This window comes from Gallinula chloropus (assembly GCF_964237585.1).
Source record: "Gallinula chloropus genome assembly, chromosome: 32".
NCBI classification, from domain to species: Eukaryota; Metazoa; Chordata; class Aves; order Gruiformes; family Rallidae; genus Gallinula; species Gallinula chloropus.
In genome coordinates this window covers 1,028,896-1,049,340 of record NC_140117.1, presented here as the reverse complement: position 1 = coordinate 1,049,340, position 20,445 = coordinate 1,028,896, and the positions used below count along the sequence as shown (strand labels likewise).

General features: G+C 57.3%; 3 protein-coding genes and 1 long non-coding RNA gene across 4 annotated transcripts in view; 3 read left to right on the top strand and 1 right to left on the bottom strand.

Moving 5' to 3' along the window:
* LOC311202930 (butyrophilin subfamily 1 member A1-like) overlaps nucleotides 1-20,445 on the top strand; it is a gene marked incomplete at both ends in the record, with an annotated part of 517,675 nt that overhangs the window by 388,006 nt on the left and 109,224 nt on the right. The gene's annotated exons all lie outside the window — the stretch shown is intronic.
* Nucleotides 1-20,445, top strand: part of LOC311202788 (class I histocompatibility antigen, F10 alpha chain-like) — a gene marked incomplete at its 5' end in the record, with an annotated part of 115,865 nt that overhangs the window by 54,708 nt on the left and 40,712 nt on the right. The gene's annotated exons all lie outside the window — the stretch shown is intronic.
* On the top strand, nucleotides 2,267-4,822 carry LOC311202810. Its single transcript, XR_014617936.1, has 3 exons — nucleotides 2,267-2,374; nucleotides 2,614-2,637; nucleotides 3,795-4,822. It is a non-coding gene; the product is annotated as an uncharacterized lncRNA (long non-coding RNA).
* LOC311202843 (uncharacterized protein) lies at nucleotides 4,974-18,798 on the bottom strand (the record flags this gene model as incomplete). The annotated part of the gene is made up of 8 exons (XM_084277493.1): nucleotides 4,974-5,795; nucleotides 6,166-6,271; nucleotides 6,357-6,455; nucleotides 7,321-7,569; nucleotides 7,628-7,701; nucleotides 11,954-12,012; nucleotides 15,617-15,690; nucleotides 18,615-18,798. 8 exons carry the CDS (start codon nucleotides 18,796-18,798, stop codon nucleotides 5,705-5,707), a joined length of 936 nt encoding a protein of 311 aa, XP_084133619.1. The 3' UTR covers nucleotides 4,974-5,704.

The window sequence follows — 20,445 nt, the reverse complement described above, 5'->3', positions numbered from 1 at the left end:
GCACAGAAATAGTGGGGGACATGGAGAGACAGTAAAGCCTTTGACACGGTTTCTCACAACATTCTGACTGAGAAACTGGCTGCCACATCAGGAGGAGCGATCTCCAGTCTGCCTGGTGCTGGGATAAAGCCGACCCGCTTCACAGACACCATGGCTGTTGAGTTTAGATTCCAGCTTTCCAAGCCTTTGGCAGGAAGATGTGGAATGTCAGCTTGTTGTTTGTGCTGCAGGGCCTCAAATCCCACCCCCTGACGGGAAGCTTCTCCTCCCAGAGTCCCAGAGCTCATTTCCTTGCTGCGAGAAGATTCCCTTCTCCAGGGCGTTTAGAGCATTTCCCTGCGTTTCGAGCTGATACGGGATTTGGGATAAATCCTGGAGAGGGGCCGTGGGGCAGAGCAGGGGCTGCCCTGCTGACCTGTCTGCGGTCCTGTCCTGCCCTTGAGCACCAGTTTCTGGTTCCATCAGGGTGCTGGTGCAGGGGCTCTGGGGATTTCAGCCCTTCTTTGGGGGCAGGGGCAGCCCTTCTTTGCCAGATCCCCTCTGGGGTGGCTGTGACCCCCATCACTCTCCTCTACCTCCCTTCCCCTCCCTCCTCTCCAGTGTGGCAGCAGATGTGTCTCCCGGCGAGCACCTTGGGCTTCCTGAGGTTTTGGGTGACTCTCCACGTGCTCCAGCTGGGATCAGGTAGGGATCCTGCAGGGCTGGTGGGGGCTTTTGCCCACTCTGGGTGGGTGATGTGGGGCAGGGAGCTGCCATGGGGTGGGGGGAGCCCAGCCTGGAGCTTGGCCCTGCATAATTTAACTTTCCCTTGGCTGCTGTGGCTAGAGTGGGGCTGACTGGGTTCGAGTTTGTTTTCTGGACCAGGTCCCCGCCCCTGGGAAACCTCCATCTCCTTCCAGTCCTTCCACTCCTACACCAGTTTCTCTGGAGTCTCTGGACCATTACAGGGCGAAGCAACACCCGTAGCATGGAGCATGCACCACTCACACCAAGCTCAGCCCTGGCCTCCAATGCCCTCAATTAACGTAGGCACCATCTCCGTGTCTCTGTGTCCTTGTCCATGGCCAAGCTGACTTCAGAGTGGTGGGACCAGACCACCCTCTCCGTGTCACCGTGGGGCAGGATGTTGTGCTGCCATGTCACTTGTCCCCAGCCATGGACATTCAGAGCTGGGACATCAGGTGGATCCGTCATGATGTCACCGAAACAGTGCACCACTACCGACATGGGGAGGACGTGTCCTGGGAGCAGATGGAGGAATATGTTGGGAGGACAGAGCTGATCAGAGATGGTCTCTCCAGAGGCAGCCTGGACTTGCGAATCTCTGGGCTGAGACCCTCTGATGATGGTCTGTACATCTGCGCCGTGATGGATGATGCCTCTTATGATGAAGCTGAAGTGTATCTGGAAGTATCAGGTTTGTGTCCTGTGTGGTGTTTGCAGGGGTGGTTGTGGTGTCCCTAGGCTTGTGTGCTTCCCTTGGTGCCCCAGGAGAGCTGGCACGGTGTCTGGAAGCCTTGGGTGCAGACGCTGCCTGGAGGTGCTGAAGCTGGGCAGCTCGGTCTTGCTGTGCCGAGAGGTTTGGGGGGAGATCTGGGGCTGTTGGGCATCAGTGCTGGGTGGTTCCTGCACAGGCTGGGGTGGGTTTGGTGGGAGCTGTGAGGGGTATGCTCAGGGATGCGGTGGTGGCTTTGGAACTGAGCCCATCCCTCCCTGACCCCAACCCCGGGCTCTTCCCCAGCCACAGGCTCTGGCCCTCAGCTCTCTCTGGAGGGTTATGAGGCCGGAGGCATCCGGGTGCTGTGTCGATCGGCCGGATGGTTCCCGCAACCGGAGGTGCTGTGGAAAGACCCCGACGGGCACCGTGTCCCCTCGGTCTCCCAGAGACGTTCCCCTGATGCCAGGGGCCTGTTTGACACCGAAGACGCCATCGTGGTGACAGGGACAGGAGAGGGGAAACGGTCCTGCGTGGTCAGGAACCGCCGCCTGGCCCAGGAGCAGGAGGCGTCCCTGCGCATCTCCGGTGAGACGGCTGCAGCCAGCCCCTGCGGCGCTGGAGCAGGGCGGGGGTTGGCTGCCTTGCTTGGAGCAGCTTTGGGCTGGGCTTGGGGTGCAGTGTGGGGGTGTGGGGGCATGGGAGGACTCTGTCCCCTTGAGGCCAGGGCTCACGGGACAAGGGCTGGGAGGTGTGGGGCGGGGGTCTCTTGGTCCTTCTCCCCATGGACGTGATTGTAAATTAGTCCCTTTCCCTGTGGATCTGTTTGTTTCTCAGCTCCCTTTTTCCACAATGCCCGTCCCTGGATAGTTGGTCTGGTCGTGCCCCTCGTGCTCCTCATGGTCTTCTCGCTCTTTGTTGTGCTCTTCTTTTGCATCGGTGCGTATCTCTGGAGAAGGAAAGGTACATTTGCCCCCTAGGGACCTGTTGCCTTCATCAAAAAGCTCTTTGGTGAAAGACGTAATGGGATGGGGACGCGGTGGGGTGTGGGTGGCAGGACAGGAAGCACGACCAGAGTGTCTGGCTGGTATGAAGGTCCCAGAGACCCTCTTGAGATGTTTCTGCTGAGGAAGCAAGCTGCTCTCCTGACCTCCTCTTCCTTTGGCTTTGCTTTTCAGACCGGTGGTAATCCAGAGAGATGGGTGAGTCCTTCTAACCCCTTCCCTCAGTAAACCTCCTCACACAGGACACCCCAGGATGGACTTGGCTTTGGGGGGTTCCTGACTTTTGGCCTGAACTCCAGAGAGCCTGGGTGGGCTGGCAGGGAGCCATTCTCTGGACTGAAGCGGTGTGGTGGTTTAGCCCTGGCTGGAGGCCAAATGCCCACCAAAGTCAGTCTATTAATCCCCTTTGTAGTTGGACAGGGGAGAAAATATATATTGAGAGGCTGAGGAGTCAGGGTAAGGACAGGGAGAGGTCATCCTGTCATCAGTGACATGGGCAAAACAGACTCAACACAGAGTGAAGGAAAGAAATCTCTCGAATTTATTACACTGCACACACAGAGAGTGAAACCAGAGTTGGGAGCGCAACCAGATCTTAAAACAATGCAACCAGATCTTAAAACACGTTCCCCCCCCCCCTCCCCGCTCCCTTCTTAGCAGGCTTTAGTCACGATTTTACTCCCTTCTTCCCTCACGTTGAGGCATGGGGGGGAGAGACTAGGGAAAATGGTGTTCTCTGTAGCACTTTCCCCTCACCCCTCCATTCTCAGCAGACTTCCCTTTAGTCATGAACTTGCTCCCTTCTTCCTCCCCCATTGTGGCACAGGAGGGGCAGGGACTGGGAAAATGGGGTTCTCAGTCACTTCTTCATGAGTTGTTTTCCTTTTCCAGATCTTAAAACACCTCTAACTCCCCTCCACCCACCCACCCACCCACCCACCCACACTCCCTTCTTAGCAGACTTCACTCTAGTCATGATTTCACTCCCTTCTTCCTCCTCATTATGGCACAGGGAGGGGCAGAGACTGGGGAAATGGGGTTTTCGGTCAGTTCCTTGCAAGTTGGTTTCCTTCTCGGCCCGGGAGGGGGGCATTCATTCAACACCTTTCCCCTGCTGCCCCGTGGGGTCCCACCCACGGCAGACAGTCCTTCATGAACTTCTCCAATGTGAATCCTTTCCCACAGGGCTTTATCTATTCACCAGTTGCCCTGGCGTGGGTCACTGCTATGGGTGCAGTCATAAATCACAGTGTCTCTCAGTCCCATTTCTCCACAGGGTCACCAGCCTCTCCCAGCAAACCTGTTCTGGCTCAAGTCTCATTTCTGTGTCTCTGTTTCTCTCCATGGGCTGCAAGTGCTGGCAGGGGCTTGCTCCAACGTGGGTAACAGCGTCTTCTCTATGTTTCCACCTGCTCCATCCAGCGTGAAGCCCCTCCACGGGCTGCAGGTGCGGTCTGGGCCTTTTGCACAGGCTGAGGACACACACAACCCCCCACTATGGGTTTCTCCAGGGGCTGCAGGGGCATCTTTCTCTCCGGCACCTGGGCCACCTCCTCCCCCGCCGTCCCCAGCCTTGGTGTCTGCACAGCTTGTTACATCTTCTCATTCCCTTCCCCAGTGGCAAAATGCAGCTGCCTACATTTTTTTTTTCTCCTATATGTGATTCCCAGAGATGCTGTGACCATTGCCAATGGGCTCAGCAGCAACTCTGGCCTTGAATTGGCCGATATTTACAGTCTGGGGCCTTCAGAGAATTCCAGCAGCTCCTTACAGCAGCCATTTTCTGCAGCCCCTGTTCTCTCCCAGCACCCAGCAGAACTGTGACACCGCCAGCGATGGACCCAGTGGCCCTGGACCTGGTATCCCTTGGAGCTGAGCCCATCCCTCCCTGACCCCGACTCTGGGCTCTTCCCCAGCCACAAGCTCTGTCCCTCAGCTCTCTCTGGAGGGTTACGAGGCCGGAGGCATCCGGGTGCTGTGTCGATCGGCCAGATGGTTCCCGCAACCGGAGGTGCTGTGGAAAGACCCCGACGGGCACCGTGTCCCCTCGGTCTCCCAGAGACGTTCCCCTGATGCCAGGGGCCTGTTTGACACCGAAGACATCACTGTGGCATTGCGGCTGTTCCTGTGCTGCTGTACCACCCAGGCTGCAACTCCAGTATCACCTCGAGTCAAAGGGATGGGTACCTCTGGATGAATCTCTCTGAGATCAGAACAGCCCAAAGCATCTGTGGCCAGGAGCAAGTCCCCAGCAGATTCCCTGCCCTTCTGCAGACTCTGCCCAAGCTCCTCTACTCACTGCCTCTGGAGCAGCTGTCCCTCTCGGCCCTGCTCCAGCTCATCCTGACATGTCAGAGCAGGATGGGACTCAATAAAGATTTGTGATGCACATGGTGTCCGGCCATGGGGGAAGGGGGAGTTTGTGCCGATTCCTGGCTGCCGCTTGTTAGAAATGACAAAAGGTCCTAAAAACAGAACTTAAGGTAGACATGTAGTGGAGCAGTAATTTATTATACGTTCTTGCAAGAGCGGGTGACCCAACAAAGTAGGTACACTTTTGGTCAGTGCCTGCAGCCTTTTTATACCATACCTCTATACATAGTCATCACCTGTCCCGCTTCGTATTAAGATGAGTTCAAAGAGGTGGTTTCCATAAACTCCTCCCAATTGCGTCTGCGCATTGTCCTGTGGTAGTGGTCGTCGGGGGTCTCAGCGATGAAGGCTCCGAGTCTTCCTCAGGTTGAACCTTTCACCTCCTTCCTCTGTTTGACTATGGATTTTACAGGCTCAACCCAGGCGCCCCATCCACAGCAGTACGCAATATAATACACATGGCATGTCTGGGACATTCCCACTTCCATTGGTGAAGTAAATTAAAATGTATGAGTCCTTTTGTCTGGGACAACTGCTTACTGGCAAGTAGTTGTCTTTATCTTAACTTTCACACACACACACCCCCCCCCCTCCCCGCAACTGACATGGCCCTGGGCTGAAGGAAGTCAAAGCTCCAGACAGGTTTCAGATTACGCATGTTAATTTTGTAGCCTCTGAAAAGGTTTGTTCACTCCTGATCAAAATGATCAGATTTATCGAGACCCCACATCGTTTTGCCCGTTTTTCCTGTTTGCCTTGATGTACAAGCAACATGGTTGAAGCCTGTTCGTTGAGCCTGATTTCCTTAAGTTCCAGCCCATGTCCTCAGTCACGATTTAACCCCTTATCTCATTGTCCAGGATCATCTGTATCTTTTAGCAGAGCTATGTACTCAAATTGAACCCTTGAGAACAGTATTCCCCCTTATTTTATGTGCTATCCTAAATTCTCTACACAGGATTCCTGATGAGGCAGCCTCAGTCCTTTAAGTCAGTAAAGAATACAATAACATTTTTCAGTTTGCAAAAGCAACATTTCTTAGCACTTTCCACAGACCCTCCCCAAACCCTCTGACCCCCCATGTCCCTGCCCCCAGCCCTGACCCCACCCAACCCCCTGTACCCCCATGTCCCCGCCCAGACCCTTCGTGCCCCCCCATGTCCCCACCCTCAGCTCTGACCCCTCCCCGAGGCCCCAGTGCCCCCATGTCCCCGCCCCAGCCCTCACAACCCCCCCAACCCCCTGTACCCCCATGGCCCCAGCCCCAGCCCTGATACCACCCCACCTCCCTGTCCCCCCTCACGTCCCCGCCCCAGCCCTGAACCCCCCCAACCCCTGTGCCCCCCGCCCCACCTGAGGCCTATGGCCAGGCTCCGCATGGCGGCCCCGCACCCGCTGCCCGTGGGGTTGAAGGGGATGCGGTACCCCGCCGGCTCCCCAGGCCGCAGCTGCGAGGTGCCTGGCAGGGGGGTTTGGGGAGAAGGGTTGGGGCCGTGAGACCCCCTGACCTGACCCCCCCGGCCCCCCCCCGGCCCCCCACTCACCCAGGATACTGGTGGGGCCCGGCTTGCGGCCCTCCATGTCGCTCATGGCGGCCACGTAGCGCTGAGCCAGCTCCTGCAGCAGGGCTTCCCCCTCCAGCCCTGGGGGCACGGCGTGAGGCCCCTCTGGGCGGGGGCACCCACAGCCCTCCCCCGGACCCCTCGAATGCAGGGACATGTGGGCACACCCCCCACTGATTTCCCCTCCCCGCCACTGACCCCCCAAAGCTTTGGGGTACAATAGAACCCACCCCCAGGAAAGGGGAGATGGGGAACACCCCCCGTGGGGTTTTGGGGGGACATTCAGAGACTCTCTGGAGCCCCCACCCCTCAGGGGGTGGTTGGGGGCACCTAAAAGCCCCTCCCAGTTTGGGGCAGGGTGATAATGGTGACCTGCCCCCCCCCTCCCCTTAAGAAATCCCCCAAAGAAATAAGGTCCCCCCAAGACCTCCATGTATAGCAGGGAATCCTCCCCCCCCCCCCCCCCCCATCCCTGGGGTACACTGGGGACCCTCCCCTGTATCTGTGGGGGCCTATGGTGAGATCCCCCCCATAAAAATCCCCCAAGCTCTGAGGAACCCCCACCCCCACGCTGTACAGCCCAGGGGTATACCCCCTACCCCCCCGCTTCCCATCCCTGGGTTACATTGGGGACCCTCCCCTTCATCTGTGGGGTGCAATGGTGAGATCCCCCCCATAAACATCCCCCCAAGTTCTGAGGAACCCTCAGACCCCACCCAATACATCCCAGGGGTATGGCCCCCATGCCCCCCCATCCCTGGGTTACACTGGGGACCCTCCCCTGCATCTGTGGGGTGCTATGGTGAGATCCTCCCCATAAAATTCCCCCCAAGCTCTGAGGAACCCCCAGATCCCCCCTGTACAGCCCCCCACACACCTCCCCCATCCCTGGGGTACACTGGGGACCCCCCACCCCGCATCTGAGGGGTGCAGTGGGGGGCACAACCTGTGGCCAGGCCCTCGGCAGTCGCAAGGTGCAGGACGGTGTCATCGCTGACGGGCCACTGCGGGGGCTCGAGGGTGATGGCCCCCAGCCCTCCCAGTTCAGCCAGTTCGGCGTGGATCTGGGCTCCGGAGGTGCAGTACTCCCAGAGACCCCCCCGGTAGCCCAGCGCGTCCCCCACCCCGCTCAGCACCATGGCGGCTTCGTAGGCTTCCAGCGAAGGGACGCTGCGGTGAGGGGCTTCAGGGGGGGCTCAGATGTGGGGGGACACCAGGGCCCACCCCCACCCCCCCTTCCCCGGGACACTCACGTCTCCTCCATGGCGGGACCGGGTGCCCCTCAGGGTTCAGGCACAGGGCCAGCGCCAGGAGGGTGAGGGTGTCCCTGGGAGTGGGGGGACTCAAGGGGGGTCCCCGTAGCATTGGGGGTGGGAGGGGAGGGATCCCAGGAGGGGTGCTGGGAAGGGAAGAAGTCCCCAAACTGAACTGAGAGGGGGCAGGGGGTCTTGGTGGGGGGACCCAGAGGGACGAGGAGAGGGTGGCAGAAAGCAAAGGGCTGGGGGTACCCCAAGGAGCCCCCGAATTGGAGGGGGAGGAGGGGGGCTGGGGGTGGTCTCAGCGAGCCCTGGAGGGGGTGGGGGAGCAGAACGAAGGTTCATCCCCACAGAGAAATGTCCCAGATTTATTCCCCTGGGCCACAGTTTTGGGTGTGACCCCCCACACACACCCCAATCCACCCCTCCCATCCCTCCGGATTGGGCTCCGCTCCCACCCAATTAAGGGGTTTGGTTAATTAATAAAGTGGCTCATGGCAGTGAGAGGGTCGGTCTGTGGGTCACATCCAGGGTGGGGCTGGACACCGCCAACCCTGTCCCTGCTGACCCCCAGAGATCCTCCCCAGCCCCCCCAGAACCCCCCAAAGGTCCCAGCTCCTCCAGGTACAATGGGGGACAGGAGGTGGCACAGGCCAGAGTGGGGGGCTCAGCATCCCCCCCAGGCCAGCACAGGGGGGACACCCGCCAGCCCCCCCAGCCCCCCCAGCGCTGGTCCCCGTCCAGTCGCTGTCCCGGCCGTGCGGCACCCCCCTGGCACAGAGGCCCCCCCAGCACCCCCAGGCTGCCAGCAGCCTCCAGGGCCACCATGGGCCAGCACGGCCGGGGAGGGGGAGGGGGAGGGAAGGGGGGGCAGCGTCGCTGGGCCCCCACCCCCCAGGAGGCCCCGGGACTCCAGGGACCGGCAGGTGAGGGACCCTCTGGGCCACCCAGACCCCCGGGGGTACCCACACCCCTCCCCATAGGGTGCCTGTAGGGTGCCCGCAGGGGATCTATAGGGTGTCTATAGGGTGCCCGCAGGGGATGTATAGGGTGTCTCTATTGTGCCCACTGGGTGTCTATAGGGTGCCTATAGGGTATCTGTAGGCTGTCTATAGGTGCCTGTATTGTGCTCATTGGGTGTCTATAGGGTTCCCATAAGGTTCCTATAGTGTGTCCAGAGGGTATCTATAGGGTGTCTATGGGGTGCCTGCAGGGGATCTATAGGGTGCTTGTATTGTGCCCATTGGGTGCTTATAGTGTTCCCATAAGGCTCCTATAGGGTGTCCATAGGGTATGTATAGGGTCCACAGGGGATCTATAGGGTGCCCGCAGGGGATCTAGAGGGTGTCTATAGGGTGCTTGCAGGGGATCTATGGGGTGCCTATACTGTGCCCATTGGGATCTGTGCTGCCTGGTGCCCCCTGCACTCCCCGCCCATCCCCCGCAGACACAGAAAGGTTCTCAAGAAATGGCTTTTAATGAAAAATCGGAACAAAACAGTAATCAAAGGTACTAACTACAGAATCAACAGCCTTCTTCCCTCCCTTCCTCTCATTTCCCCCCCATCCCTGCAACAGGGCTAAGTGAGATGGTAGAGCCTGGCAGGGTGTCGTCTTCCATGGGGACATCTGTGTCCACAGAGATGTCACAGACTGTGACAGTGTCCACATCCATAGGGACAGGACAGGTGTCCCAGCCTGAGACACTGTCCACATCCATGGGGACCGGACTGTCTGTGTCTCCACTGGAGAGGATGGACTGTGTGCAGACAGGGAGTGGGTGGTACTGGGGAAGCGATGCTGCTGTGCCCTGATGGCTGTAGGGCAGGAACAGTTGGGGTTGTCCCTGGGGGGCCGTTGGTGTAAGCAGGCTGCTGGGTGTCTGCAGCTGTGTGGTCCCTGAAGCACAGTGCCAGGCAGAGGAGCGATGCCGTGACTGAGCAGTGAGGGGGTTGCCAGAGGCAGACTGGTACTGGAAATGGGGAGCTCTGAGCAGCTGCCGCTTGGCAGATCTGCAGTGGGGAGAGGGAGATGTGTCAGGCTGGGGTCAGGGGGAATCCCTCAGGCACCCGCCGAGCCGGCCCCAAGCGTGGACCAACCTCTGGTCTGTGCCAGGTGAGTGGGAGGGTGCAGGGAAGGGCTGCTGCTGCTGCTGCCCTGGCAGGTGGTGGAGGTTGGTGGGTCCTGAGAGAGAGACATGAACACACGCTGGTGACCATATCCCCAGCTGGGCCAGGAGCGTGCGCGAGGGCACTGAGAGGGAGCAGGGAGAGGGGCGAGAGGGGCTGTGCAGTTCCCCAGAGTGTGTCCCTGAGCAGCCAGGAGTGGGCTCAGGCCTTACCTCCAGTGTAGGGGGTTGGGAAGATGGGTGGCATCATGGTGGGGGCAGAGAGACCCCATGAAGTGCACCACAGAGGTGGGAGCGCCATGGTCGCTGGAGGGTCAGCTGCAGAATGGTGTCTGGATGCTTCTGTTTGCGCGTATCCTTGGAGGCAACAGGGACACTCCCAGAGTCCTTTGCTGCCCCAACAGCTTTGCCAGCCCTCCATGGGCATGGAAAGGGTTAACAAAAAGGTTACAGGAAGAGTTACCCTCCATGGCTTCATGTCCAAGTGGAAACCACTACAAAGTGCTGCCCCTCCAAGGTTCATCCTGCCACCCATCCTATTGGATATTTGTACCCGTGACACGCACAGTGGGATCGAGTGCACCCTCAGCAAGGTGTGGGTGACACTGAGCTGTGTGGTGTCTTTATACACTGGACAGAAGGGATGGTGTCCAGAGGAAAACTTGGCACATGTGGTTTTGGGTGCCTTTTGGAAGCTTTCCCTGTACTGATAAAGAAAACATCAGCTGGCTCAAGGCTGGAGTCTCAGAGTCACAGAATCACATGATTGGCAAAGACCACCAAAGACCACCAAAGACCACCAAAAGGATGGTGATGGACTCCAGGCTGGGCAGAAGCTTTTCTGGGTGATTTCTGACCAGAGAAATGTGAGCCCTCATCACCTTAAAAACACATTTTGCACTTGTCTAATTGCCTAGTGATCATAGAATCATAGAATTGTAGGGGTTGGAAGGGACCGAGAGAGAGAGGAGGAAAACACTGGTGCCCAAGTTGGCTTTTCCTCCTTTTTCTGAAGAGGCTGGGAAATCTCACACCTCTCAACTCCTGGCTACACAGCTGGTACTAAGGCCAGGGGTTTGGCTTGGACAACAAGGGGATGTTCTTTGGTGACTCCAACCTGTTGGAGAGGGACAGGATCCACCTGTCTAGAAGGGGCCCTCAGGAATCCCAGACCCGGGAGGTAGGATAAAGTCTGGAGAAAGGGCAGACTGGGTAAATACCGGCTTTACCATCTCTACCATCACCTGGCTGAGCCATCAAAGAGAAGACTTCAGAAATGAAGAAGAGAAGGAAAGGAAATTCCTCCCAGGCTACCCAGGGAGGCTGGGGAGTCTCCTTCTCTGGAGGGATTCAACACCTACCTGGACACTGTCGTGTGTGACCTGCTCAAGGTGATCTCCCCAGACCAGACTGGAGGTGCTTCCCCTCTGGGAAGTGACCTCCCAGCTGATGCCCCTCTGACAGAGATGTCACTGGTTGGTCACCAGAGGTCCCTGGCAACTGTTGCTATTCTAGACTTCTATTGGGTGTTTGGTTGGCAGCAGATACAGGGCTGATTTTTTTTAATTACTATTTTTTAAGAGAATAGGCATACCACTAAAGTCCTAGTAATAAAAGAAGTGAGAATGAATAATACCTGAAGTATATCTGTTTACAAATCTAGTACCTATACCAGTTAAATCTAAAAAATAAATAATAAATTGATTAAAGAAGTTGCACCCGACAATTTGACATTATTTTGGTTCTAGTGTAGGATTTTGATTTTAAAGGAGTTAGAGCAGCTGTGAGAATATAAGGGGGAAAAAAAGAAAGAACCCCAAAAAACCCCACTCCAACATGACTGATGAAATATTGTTTATAGGGTCCCAAACAGCTCCGGTCCCAAACAGCTTCACACCAGCACGGCTTTTTTTTATAAAATTTAAATATTTAATGCAATAAAATAAATAAATATTTCTCTTTTCACAATTAACAGACAAAAACAGAACAAGAAACCCAACCCCACGTTGCAGGGAGTTGGTCAAACTTTAGAACAGAAACTAAACTAAGAGTCTAAACTAAACTAAAGAGTCTTAACTAAACTAAAGAGTCTTAACTAAACTAAAGAGTCTTAACTAAACTAAAGAGTCTTAACTAAACTAAACTAAGGGTCAGTCCAAGGGGGTCACAGTGTGACTGCAGTGGTGCCCGTCTCACAGCAGCTGCCGGTGGATTATGTCCCACACCATCTTCCTGTGGAAGTGAGGGATGTGACTCTGGAAAGAGAAGGAGAGAGAAAGCTGTTCAATAGGAAGTCAGGGTGGCAAGGAGGCACAAACACCCGGTTCGTTAGGGACGGGGAGCGCAGCTCTGCCCTGCTGAGGCCACCCCGAAGTGCCGACCCCAGCAAGCGCGCGCCCGGCTTTCTTCTGGCAGGAATTTGCTGTTTAACCCAAAAGAGAACAAAAGATCCTCTTCATCTCCAGCATTTAGTCCCACAAAAAGCCAGCTGCTGAAGGAGACTCCCACAACAGCAGAAGCTCATTTAGGAAGCCCCCAGACCTCACCTTGTCAGAGGAGGAACAGGAGAACCAAGCAAGGAACTGCAATGCCCACCCTGTACCCACACACCAGGTGCACCTCCAGGAAGAGGAAATACAAAAGCTTTTGGGTGGAGGAAGTTCCCAGGCCGGGGGCTGGGACAATACCTGGTGTCTGCCCCCCAACACATGGTGTTACAACCACCAGCTTACGTGGATTCAAAGCTCTGGTGCCACAGAGAGTCACCAACAGCATGAAAAAAGGACTAAAGAGCACCACGTAACCACAAGCCTGAGTTAAGCAGCGGGTACCTAAGGGGGTGCAGTAATGTGTCACCCTCCACAAGTCCAGACAACCAGATACTACGTCCTCTTGCTGTGTGGTGCAGCTACAGTCTACCCACCGAGTGGGACAGGTACGAGTCATGGGGATACTCACAGGTCCCAGATGGAAAGGGATCTCCTCCCTATTTCTGTTGGTCCAGGTGATACACAGCTGTCACTGGTTGACTGGAGAAGGTTGGAAGACTGGACAATGATGGAACACACAGCAAGGATGGAACAGCAGAGTAGGATGGCACGTGGCAGTAGTAGGATGGAAAATGGCAGTAGGATGGCACGATGTAGTAGTAGGATGGAACACGATAGTAGTAGGACGGCACACCGGAGTAGGATGGAACACAGCAGTAGGGTGGAAGACTGGTGTGTGATTTAACTCCAGAGTAGATTCGAGCCGTGGTGTAGATTGGAGGATTGTACAAGACTGGAGCAGGGGGGAAGGCTGGAGGAGTCGAGGAGGCTGGAGGAGTCGAGGAGGCTGGAGGAGTCGAGGAGGCTGGAGGAGTCGAGGAGGCTGGAGGAGTCGAGGAGGCTGGAGGAGTCGAGGAGGCTGGAGGAGTCGAGGAGGCTGGAGGAGTCGAGGAGGCTGGAGGAGTCGAGGAGGCTGGAGGAGTCGAGGAGGCTGCAGCACTTTGGTGCAGGAAAAAACAACAGAGAAGAACCACAGTGTTTATAAACATGGCATTTGGTATTGACACGTGTCAGAGCACCATAAAGGAGACAGTTTATTCCTACACAACTGTCTACATGTGAGTGGGGAGCCACAGCTACAGCAACAGAAATACCTCAAGTACAACAAGACTGTCAACCCCCTGGACAGAAACATCCTGCACTGGTGTCACCACAAAACACAGCGGGCATTTCTGTGCAGAGACCCTTCACACTCAGCTGGGTGACTCTGAACTCGGGCAGACCAGAGGGGCAGGAGTCAAATTGGTCACCTTAGTGTTACCCAAAAGAGAAAACTGCCTGTAAGTTAAGTGAGAAGGACCAGGGGAGGAGGAAAGGAAGAGAGAAAATCCTGGCATCCCCTGTCATTACCTTACATTTCACGTCCCCAGATTAAAATAAAAATCTTCTCTAGTTGGGAGGGGAGGAAGGAAAAATAAAAAGCTACTGAAGGTTCACCTCCCATAGGACAGCAGCCCAGAAAACCTTGGAAAAACATCCCTGTGCGGACACAGAGACAAATGTTGGGCAGCATGGAGGAAGTTCAGGAATGAAATGGAAAGCAAACCTTTCAGAGAAGAAAGTCAAAGCAAACAGAAGGGTTTTACCTGGCACAAGGAGCTGTCTTGTCCCACAGGGAGAGTGTTCCGTTGGCCAAGGGAGTCCCACAAGGTATTTGATCTACGAGAGGAGAGCGTAAGCAAATCAGCCACTGGTAAAGGCAACTGAGGAGGCTGATGAGCTTCCCCAAAGGTCAATGTTTCCTCTCTCCCCTACATCCCCACATTCCCTGTGTTCTGTTGCTTTAGAACAGGCTCAGATTTTCTTCCTGGCAACTGCAGCAAGTTGCCCTGGGCACGAGGTATCGCCAGGCTGAACCCCAGATTCAACCCCAAAAAGGGTTCTGGGGATCTAACACCCCAAACCAAACCAGTTTCCTCCTGGCCAGCTGGCAGCGGCCGTATCGCAGCTGGAGCTGGCTGCATCCAAGGCAGCTCCAGGACTGAGATGCCGAGTGAAACGCCCGGCCCCGACCCAGCAGCAGCGCAGGGATGCAGGGAAGAGACTGAGTTCCCACCCCAGCACTGCCAGACGCTACCGAGGGGCGATGCCGCCACAGCCCGTCCGTGAGCCGAGGGGGAGAATCGCACCACACGCCAGGAAGAGCGCAGGAGAAACAAGCTCACGCCCTGACGTCAGCCTTACCAGTCTGCACCAGTTCTTCTCCTGGCACAGCACTTCTGGGTCTTTTCACTGCAGGCTCAGATGACAGGGCCTGAGTCTGGAACAGAAACAAACAAAGCACCGCCCTGAGTTCAACCTGAACACCAGCCCAAGCCAGCGGAAGCTTCTGGAAAGGGAGGCAGCTCTGGTCCGATTTAGGGACCAGGATTTGTTGGCTCAGAGTGCAGCAGAAGGATCTTGGCAGGATCTCTGACCAGCACGCTGCCCTTTGGGTTTGATTGTTAATAGGGGCTCTCCCCCATGCAGGGATTAAACCCCCTCAGGCATCCTGCCCAGTTCCCCTCGGGCAGCTCCTCAGCATTCCAGAGTTCAGCCCTGACTCTGGCTCGGGGAGAGCTGAGCCCCTCAGAAAGGGGTTTTGTACAAACAAAGAGTCAATGGTGCTCTCAGGGACAAATAACAGAGCACGAGGGTTTCTTACTCCTCTCACCCTACGGGGCAGGAAGAAAAAGAACACGGCACCTCCCAACCAAACTAAGGGGTCAAGCAGCTCAGGACTCATTTTTGCAGAGCCAAAGTCCTAGGGGAATCCTCTCCCGGGCCGGTGGATACCCAACCCAGCAGAGAGGGCTTTATCCAGAGGAAGCAGGGGATTGTTCTCCCAAGGTCATGTAGTTTGGGTGCTCCTTCCTCAGCTCCACGTGCCAGAGCAGAGCAGGCAAACCTGAGCCAGGCAAACCCAGCACACCAGAGGCACCTGCTGTCAAGGGCAAAGAAGAGCCTGAGGCTGCACAGGTTCAGGAAAGTCTCTGCTAACCTCTCCCACAGACTCTGCTCCTGGAGCGGCATCGCTGCCCGAAGCTCGGCGTTTCCTTGCTGCCCTGGCTGGGACCTTCACCGCAGCAGCAGAAACCTCTTCAGCCTTCTCCTCACACCCAGGGATGGCAGCATCTAAACAACAAAGGCAGGACACGTGACAGCATCACTTAAGAGGGGGTTTGGATTGCCATTTGCATGGCAGCCCAGCTCCTCGATCCCACCCAAAGCACTGGGATTCATTCCAAGCTGCACACCCTTCTGCACTTTCAGACACCCCTCAGTTTTCCAAGGGACACCAAACCCCAGAAGAACCAGGGCTGTGAACTACCTTTGTCATGGGCGCCACCTGGTTGCAGCTTTGGAGGTTCCTGCCCATCAGGATGTTCCACAGGCGGATGAGAGCTGAGGAGAGAAGACACAGAACAGGGATTTACAACCACGGCTGAGCTTCACACAAGCAAAACTCCCAGAGCTAATTGCTGTAGTTCCCCTTCCAAGCCCCCCTGGGATCATCTCAGACACACACAGAGACACTGCAGAGCATCCCCCGCCTCTCCCAGCCAAGGCACTACCCCCACTACAGGGGGTAATTCCCTTCTGTTAATGCTTCTTCATGAGTTACACTTGTTCCCAGCACCAAACACATGGCTTTGGCTAACGTGGAACGGGCTTTGTTTCACTCTGCACAGGTTAACCCCCCCCCAAGCCACACACTGCCCTTCAGCGGGGCAATGCCCCTGTGTACAACGCTGAGTTACTCTCCCCGGGGGGTTCACCACCCACACTCTCCGGTCCCTTCCAACCCCACAACCACCCACCATCTGTGCCTGGGAGCTCCGGGACGCCGGCACCGCTTCAGCCCCGGGAAGGCAGCCCCGTGTCTCCACACGCCCTACGCCGGGACTCCCCCCCAGCCGCTGCTCCCCCTCACACACACACACAGAGCCCTCTGCTCCTGCCCCACGCGCGCTCCCAGGGCCCGTTTCTTTCCCAACTCCCCGCTTCCCAGACGGAAAAGCCCCCGGGGGGCCAAGGGGGGCGGGGTCGCCAGGGGCCTTCTCGGGGCGGGGGGACCCGCAGCTCCGCTCCCGCCCTGGGCTCCAACGCCCAGGAGAGGTCCCGCAGGCCGCACCCGGGAGGCCGCGGGGCCTCACGGACGGGGCGAGGCCCTCGGGCGGCCGGACGGCCTCGGGCCGGAGCGCTCACCTGGGGGGCGGCCTCTGCAGCGGCGGCGAGACCGGGGACGGCTCGGGGGGCGCGGCGGGCGGCGGCCAAGAGGCCGCCCAGGGGCCCCGGCAGCCATCGGGACAAAGGCACCGGCAGCCCGCGGCGGGAACGCGCCCGTCCTGCGCCGCGCCCGGCCCGGCCCGGCCCCTCCCACCAGGGGGTGGGGCAGCCCCGCCATTGGCTCCGACCGCTGCCTGTCTGGGCGGAGCTGGGCCGGGCTGGGCCGTCCCTCCCCGGCTCTGCCCCCCGCTTGCCCGGCCCGGCCCTGCCCGGCCGCCCCTCCCAGGGCTGTGCGGGGCAGCCCCGCCATTGGCTCCTCCCGCCGCCTGTCTGGGGAGGCAGAGCCCGGGCAGGAGAGGGGCGGCTCTCTCCTCTCCTCTCCTCTCTCTCTCCGCCCCCCCACCGCAGGTTCTGCGGCCCGAGGGACGCAGGTGGGTGGGAGCGGCCGGCGGCCCGGCCCCGGGGATTACCGAGCCCTTTCCCCAGCGCTCTCCCGGCGCTCGGGGCCTGTCTCCGCTCCCGCTCCCGCAGCACCGACCGGCTCAGCCATGGCCGAAGGCTCGACTGAGCGAGAGCGGCGGGTGGGCAGGACGCGTGTCCCGGGACACGGAGCGGGGACTTGGGAAGCGTTGAACGGCCCCGGCCGGCACCGGCCGGACCGGCTGCCCGGGCAACGGCGACGCGCGACCGGCCGCCGAACCCGCCGGGAAGGGCCGAACCCAGCGGGCGGGAACGGGGCGGGTTTCCCCTGTCCCGCTGGGTTCGGCTGGGTCCCGCAGCCACCCCGCTCCCCCTGCCCTGCCCGAGCCAGGCGGGCGGGGATGCGGGGAGGGAGGGAGGGATCTGCGCGGGCAGCCGGGCTGAGGCTTCCCGGGGTGCCCCCGGGTTTCCACCCCGAGAATCCCGGCACCCCCTGTGTTTCCCTCACGTTTCTCCTTCCCGGGGAGGACAGGATTCCCCACCGAGGCAAAACTCCTCCGTGTCAGACGGGAGGAGGATCGATCCCTTTGAACAGCCAGCGCTGGGGATCTCCTACCTTCAAGTCAGGCTGCCAGCACTAGAACTAGATGCTGCCTCTCTCAGCACAGAGCAGATGAAGCCCCCAGCCCCATTTACACCAGCTACAAAGTCCCCACCACAAAGGCAGGGCTTATTCTCCCTGTCGTGACTTGTTGGCGCTGGTGGGCAGCGGATCAGCCGGGCTTCCAGGCCATTCTCCCTTCCCTTGTTGGAGCAGCTGTTTGTCCATCTTCTTCTCTCCTTGCTGAACATCCTGGCAGAAGGGAGGGAGGGGGAGAGAGAATTAGAAAAGGAGCTCAGGAGCTCAGGGTGTAAAGGGAACGTTTGTGATCTGGGGACAGAGCAAACTGCACAGGCTGTTCCCAAGACACTGGCACGTTTGATGGGTGGGACATATATGAGGGAGCATAAGAAATCGCATTTATAATAACTAACACATAAATAAGAGTAAATTCAATTACTAACTATTGCAAGATGCTTGGATGGAAAGCTGATAAGGAGAACATAATAAATGGGAGCAAGGTTGTGACTCGTGACCCCAGCATCCCAAGGCAGGTGGCACCTGGGACGGATAAGGAAGAAGCATCAGGAGGAAGGTAGTTCTTGGGATGGATAAGGAGGAGCCCCCTACTCACTCAGATCACTGTGGGGACAGACAGGGACCATCTGTCAGCAGACAGACGGTCTGTTTCCAGACAGGCAGGAAGCCGGGTTTATCCCCCACCCCGGGACCCCGCTCCAGGGATCCGCATCCCTCAGGGGGGAAGGGCTCGCGATTTACCGGATCAGAGAAGCTCCGGTTAAAAAAACAAAGAGCCCAGATCTATCTGTCTTTGACCATCTCGGGGTGCACCGCTCCCGGAGGCACTGCAATACCGGGACGATGCGCGGAGCGGAGGGAGCAAGCTCCGGGTCCAACTCCCAGACCCAAAAATCCGTTTAATATAAAGTCCTCTCATCGAGGACGTATCAGATATTAAACTGATAAGAACAGATACTACACTTGATCTTAGCCAAAAGGCCGAGAAGCGATACCCATTCTCCACCCAGCGCCTCCACACACCCCCGCCGGTACTCACACACATCACGGATGCTCCACATCGGCCGCAAAATACCCTCCCGTCCCGCTCGCATTCGCATTCCCCTGCCTATCCCGCCTCTTCCCGCCGGGATCCGCTGCTCCCGGCTCCGGGAAACCGGCGGAGAGCTCCGCACCGAGCACTCCCAGCAGCCCGTGCGCGCCCCGCTGCTCTCGATTTGCATGGACACGCCCCTCTCCAGCCGCTGCTCTGGCCGGTGTCCTCCCCTGTGCACAGGGACAAAAGCCCTACGGAGACGGTCCAGAAGCCGCCTGGCCAGAATCTGCCTTGTCAGCCATCGGATCAGGGACCCACTTGGTCTCTACACCCACCGCTCCCATCCACACCTCCCACCCAACTCCCCCAGAAATCACTGTCTCCTGAGGAATCGGTTGGCAGCATTTGTTGGGATGTGCCACAGGCTCAGGGATGCGTTTATCCACTGAGAGCAAGGCTGGGCACAGAGCAGAAGGAGTTTTGATGGTGACCATTGAAAGTGGGCAGCTTCCTTGAAAAGTCACCTGGGAAACACAACCCCCCGTTTGGGTCGAGCGATGGCCGCTTACTAAAGAAAAACTTGCTCACTTCCAGGATTGAATAGAGGAGCAACTGGCCAAGGGACACATCCAGCCCTCCACAAGCCCGTGGAACTCGCCTATTTTTACCATCCCTAAACAGGACGGGAGATGGCGCTTGGTGCACGAGGTAAGAAAAGTCAGTGAAGTGATGGAAGATGCGGGAGCTTCGCAGCCCGGTCTGCCACCTCCAGACGTGAGACCTAAAAATTGGGACGTTTGGGTTGTTTTTTCACCATTCCCTTACACCCTGATGATGATGAAAAATTTGCCTTTTCAGTCCCTACTGTAAACAAAACTGAACCCATGGAAAGGTGTCATTGGGTGGTGCTCCCACAAGGCATGAAAAATTCACCCACTGTGTGCCAGGCTCATGTAGCCTGGGCACTTGCTCCAGTACGAAGAGCCCACCCTGATCTCATCTTTTATCATCACATGGATGAGGTACTGATTGTGGGAAAAACTTGGACACTGAAAGTTTGATTCATGAGTTGACAGGGCATTTGAAAAGCAAGGGGTTACAGATTGCTCCAGAGAGAATTTAAAGGAGCCAGTGTGGAAATCTCTGGGGTGGCAGATTGATAAAAGTACCGTAACACCCCAAAGGATTGAGATCCCAGCTGAGGTCAGCACGTTAAATGATGCTGTCCTGGTTTTGGTCAGGATGGAGTTAATTTCATTTGTAGCAGCAGATGAATGCTGTGTTTGAGAGTAAAATGGGAGTACTGCTGATAACACCCTGATGTTTCTAGTTGCTGTCAGACAGTCAAGGACTTTCTCAGCTCTTCATGAGAAAGGAGGGGCGAAGCCAGGACAGGTGGCCCAACTGACCAAAGAGAGTATTCCAGCCAGTTACGTCCTGCCCAGGATATCGGGGGCTGACGGGAGGAAGGCCTGGGGCGGCTCCGGGACGCGCGGTTCTTGGGGGACGGTCGGGTTCTGGGACGGCTCTGGGTGGCACGGCCTGAGTTGTGTGGTTTGGTGAGAAACTGCATTGTGTATCAACAGCTTCATATATTTCTGCTTTGAAGTCCTGTTAGTATTGTTACATTGTATCTTTCTGTTATCTTAGTAAACTATCCTTATCCCAACCCACGGGCCTCTTAATTTCTTGATCTTGGGGTTATTTGCCCCTTTCTCTTCCTTTTCCCTTCCCTTACTTCTCACCCCCCCTCCCCTTCCCTTTAACCTGCTCTTTTCCTTTAAGGAGCAGGCAGCTGCGTGGATCTTGGCCCTCAGCCGGGTGAAACCACGAC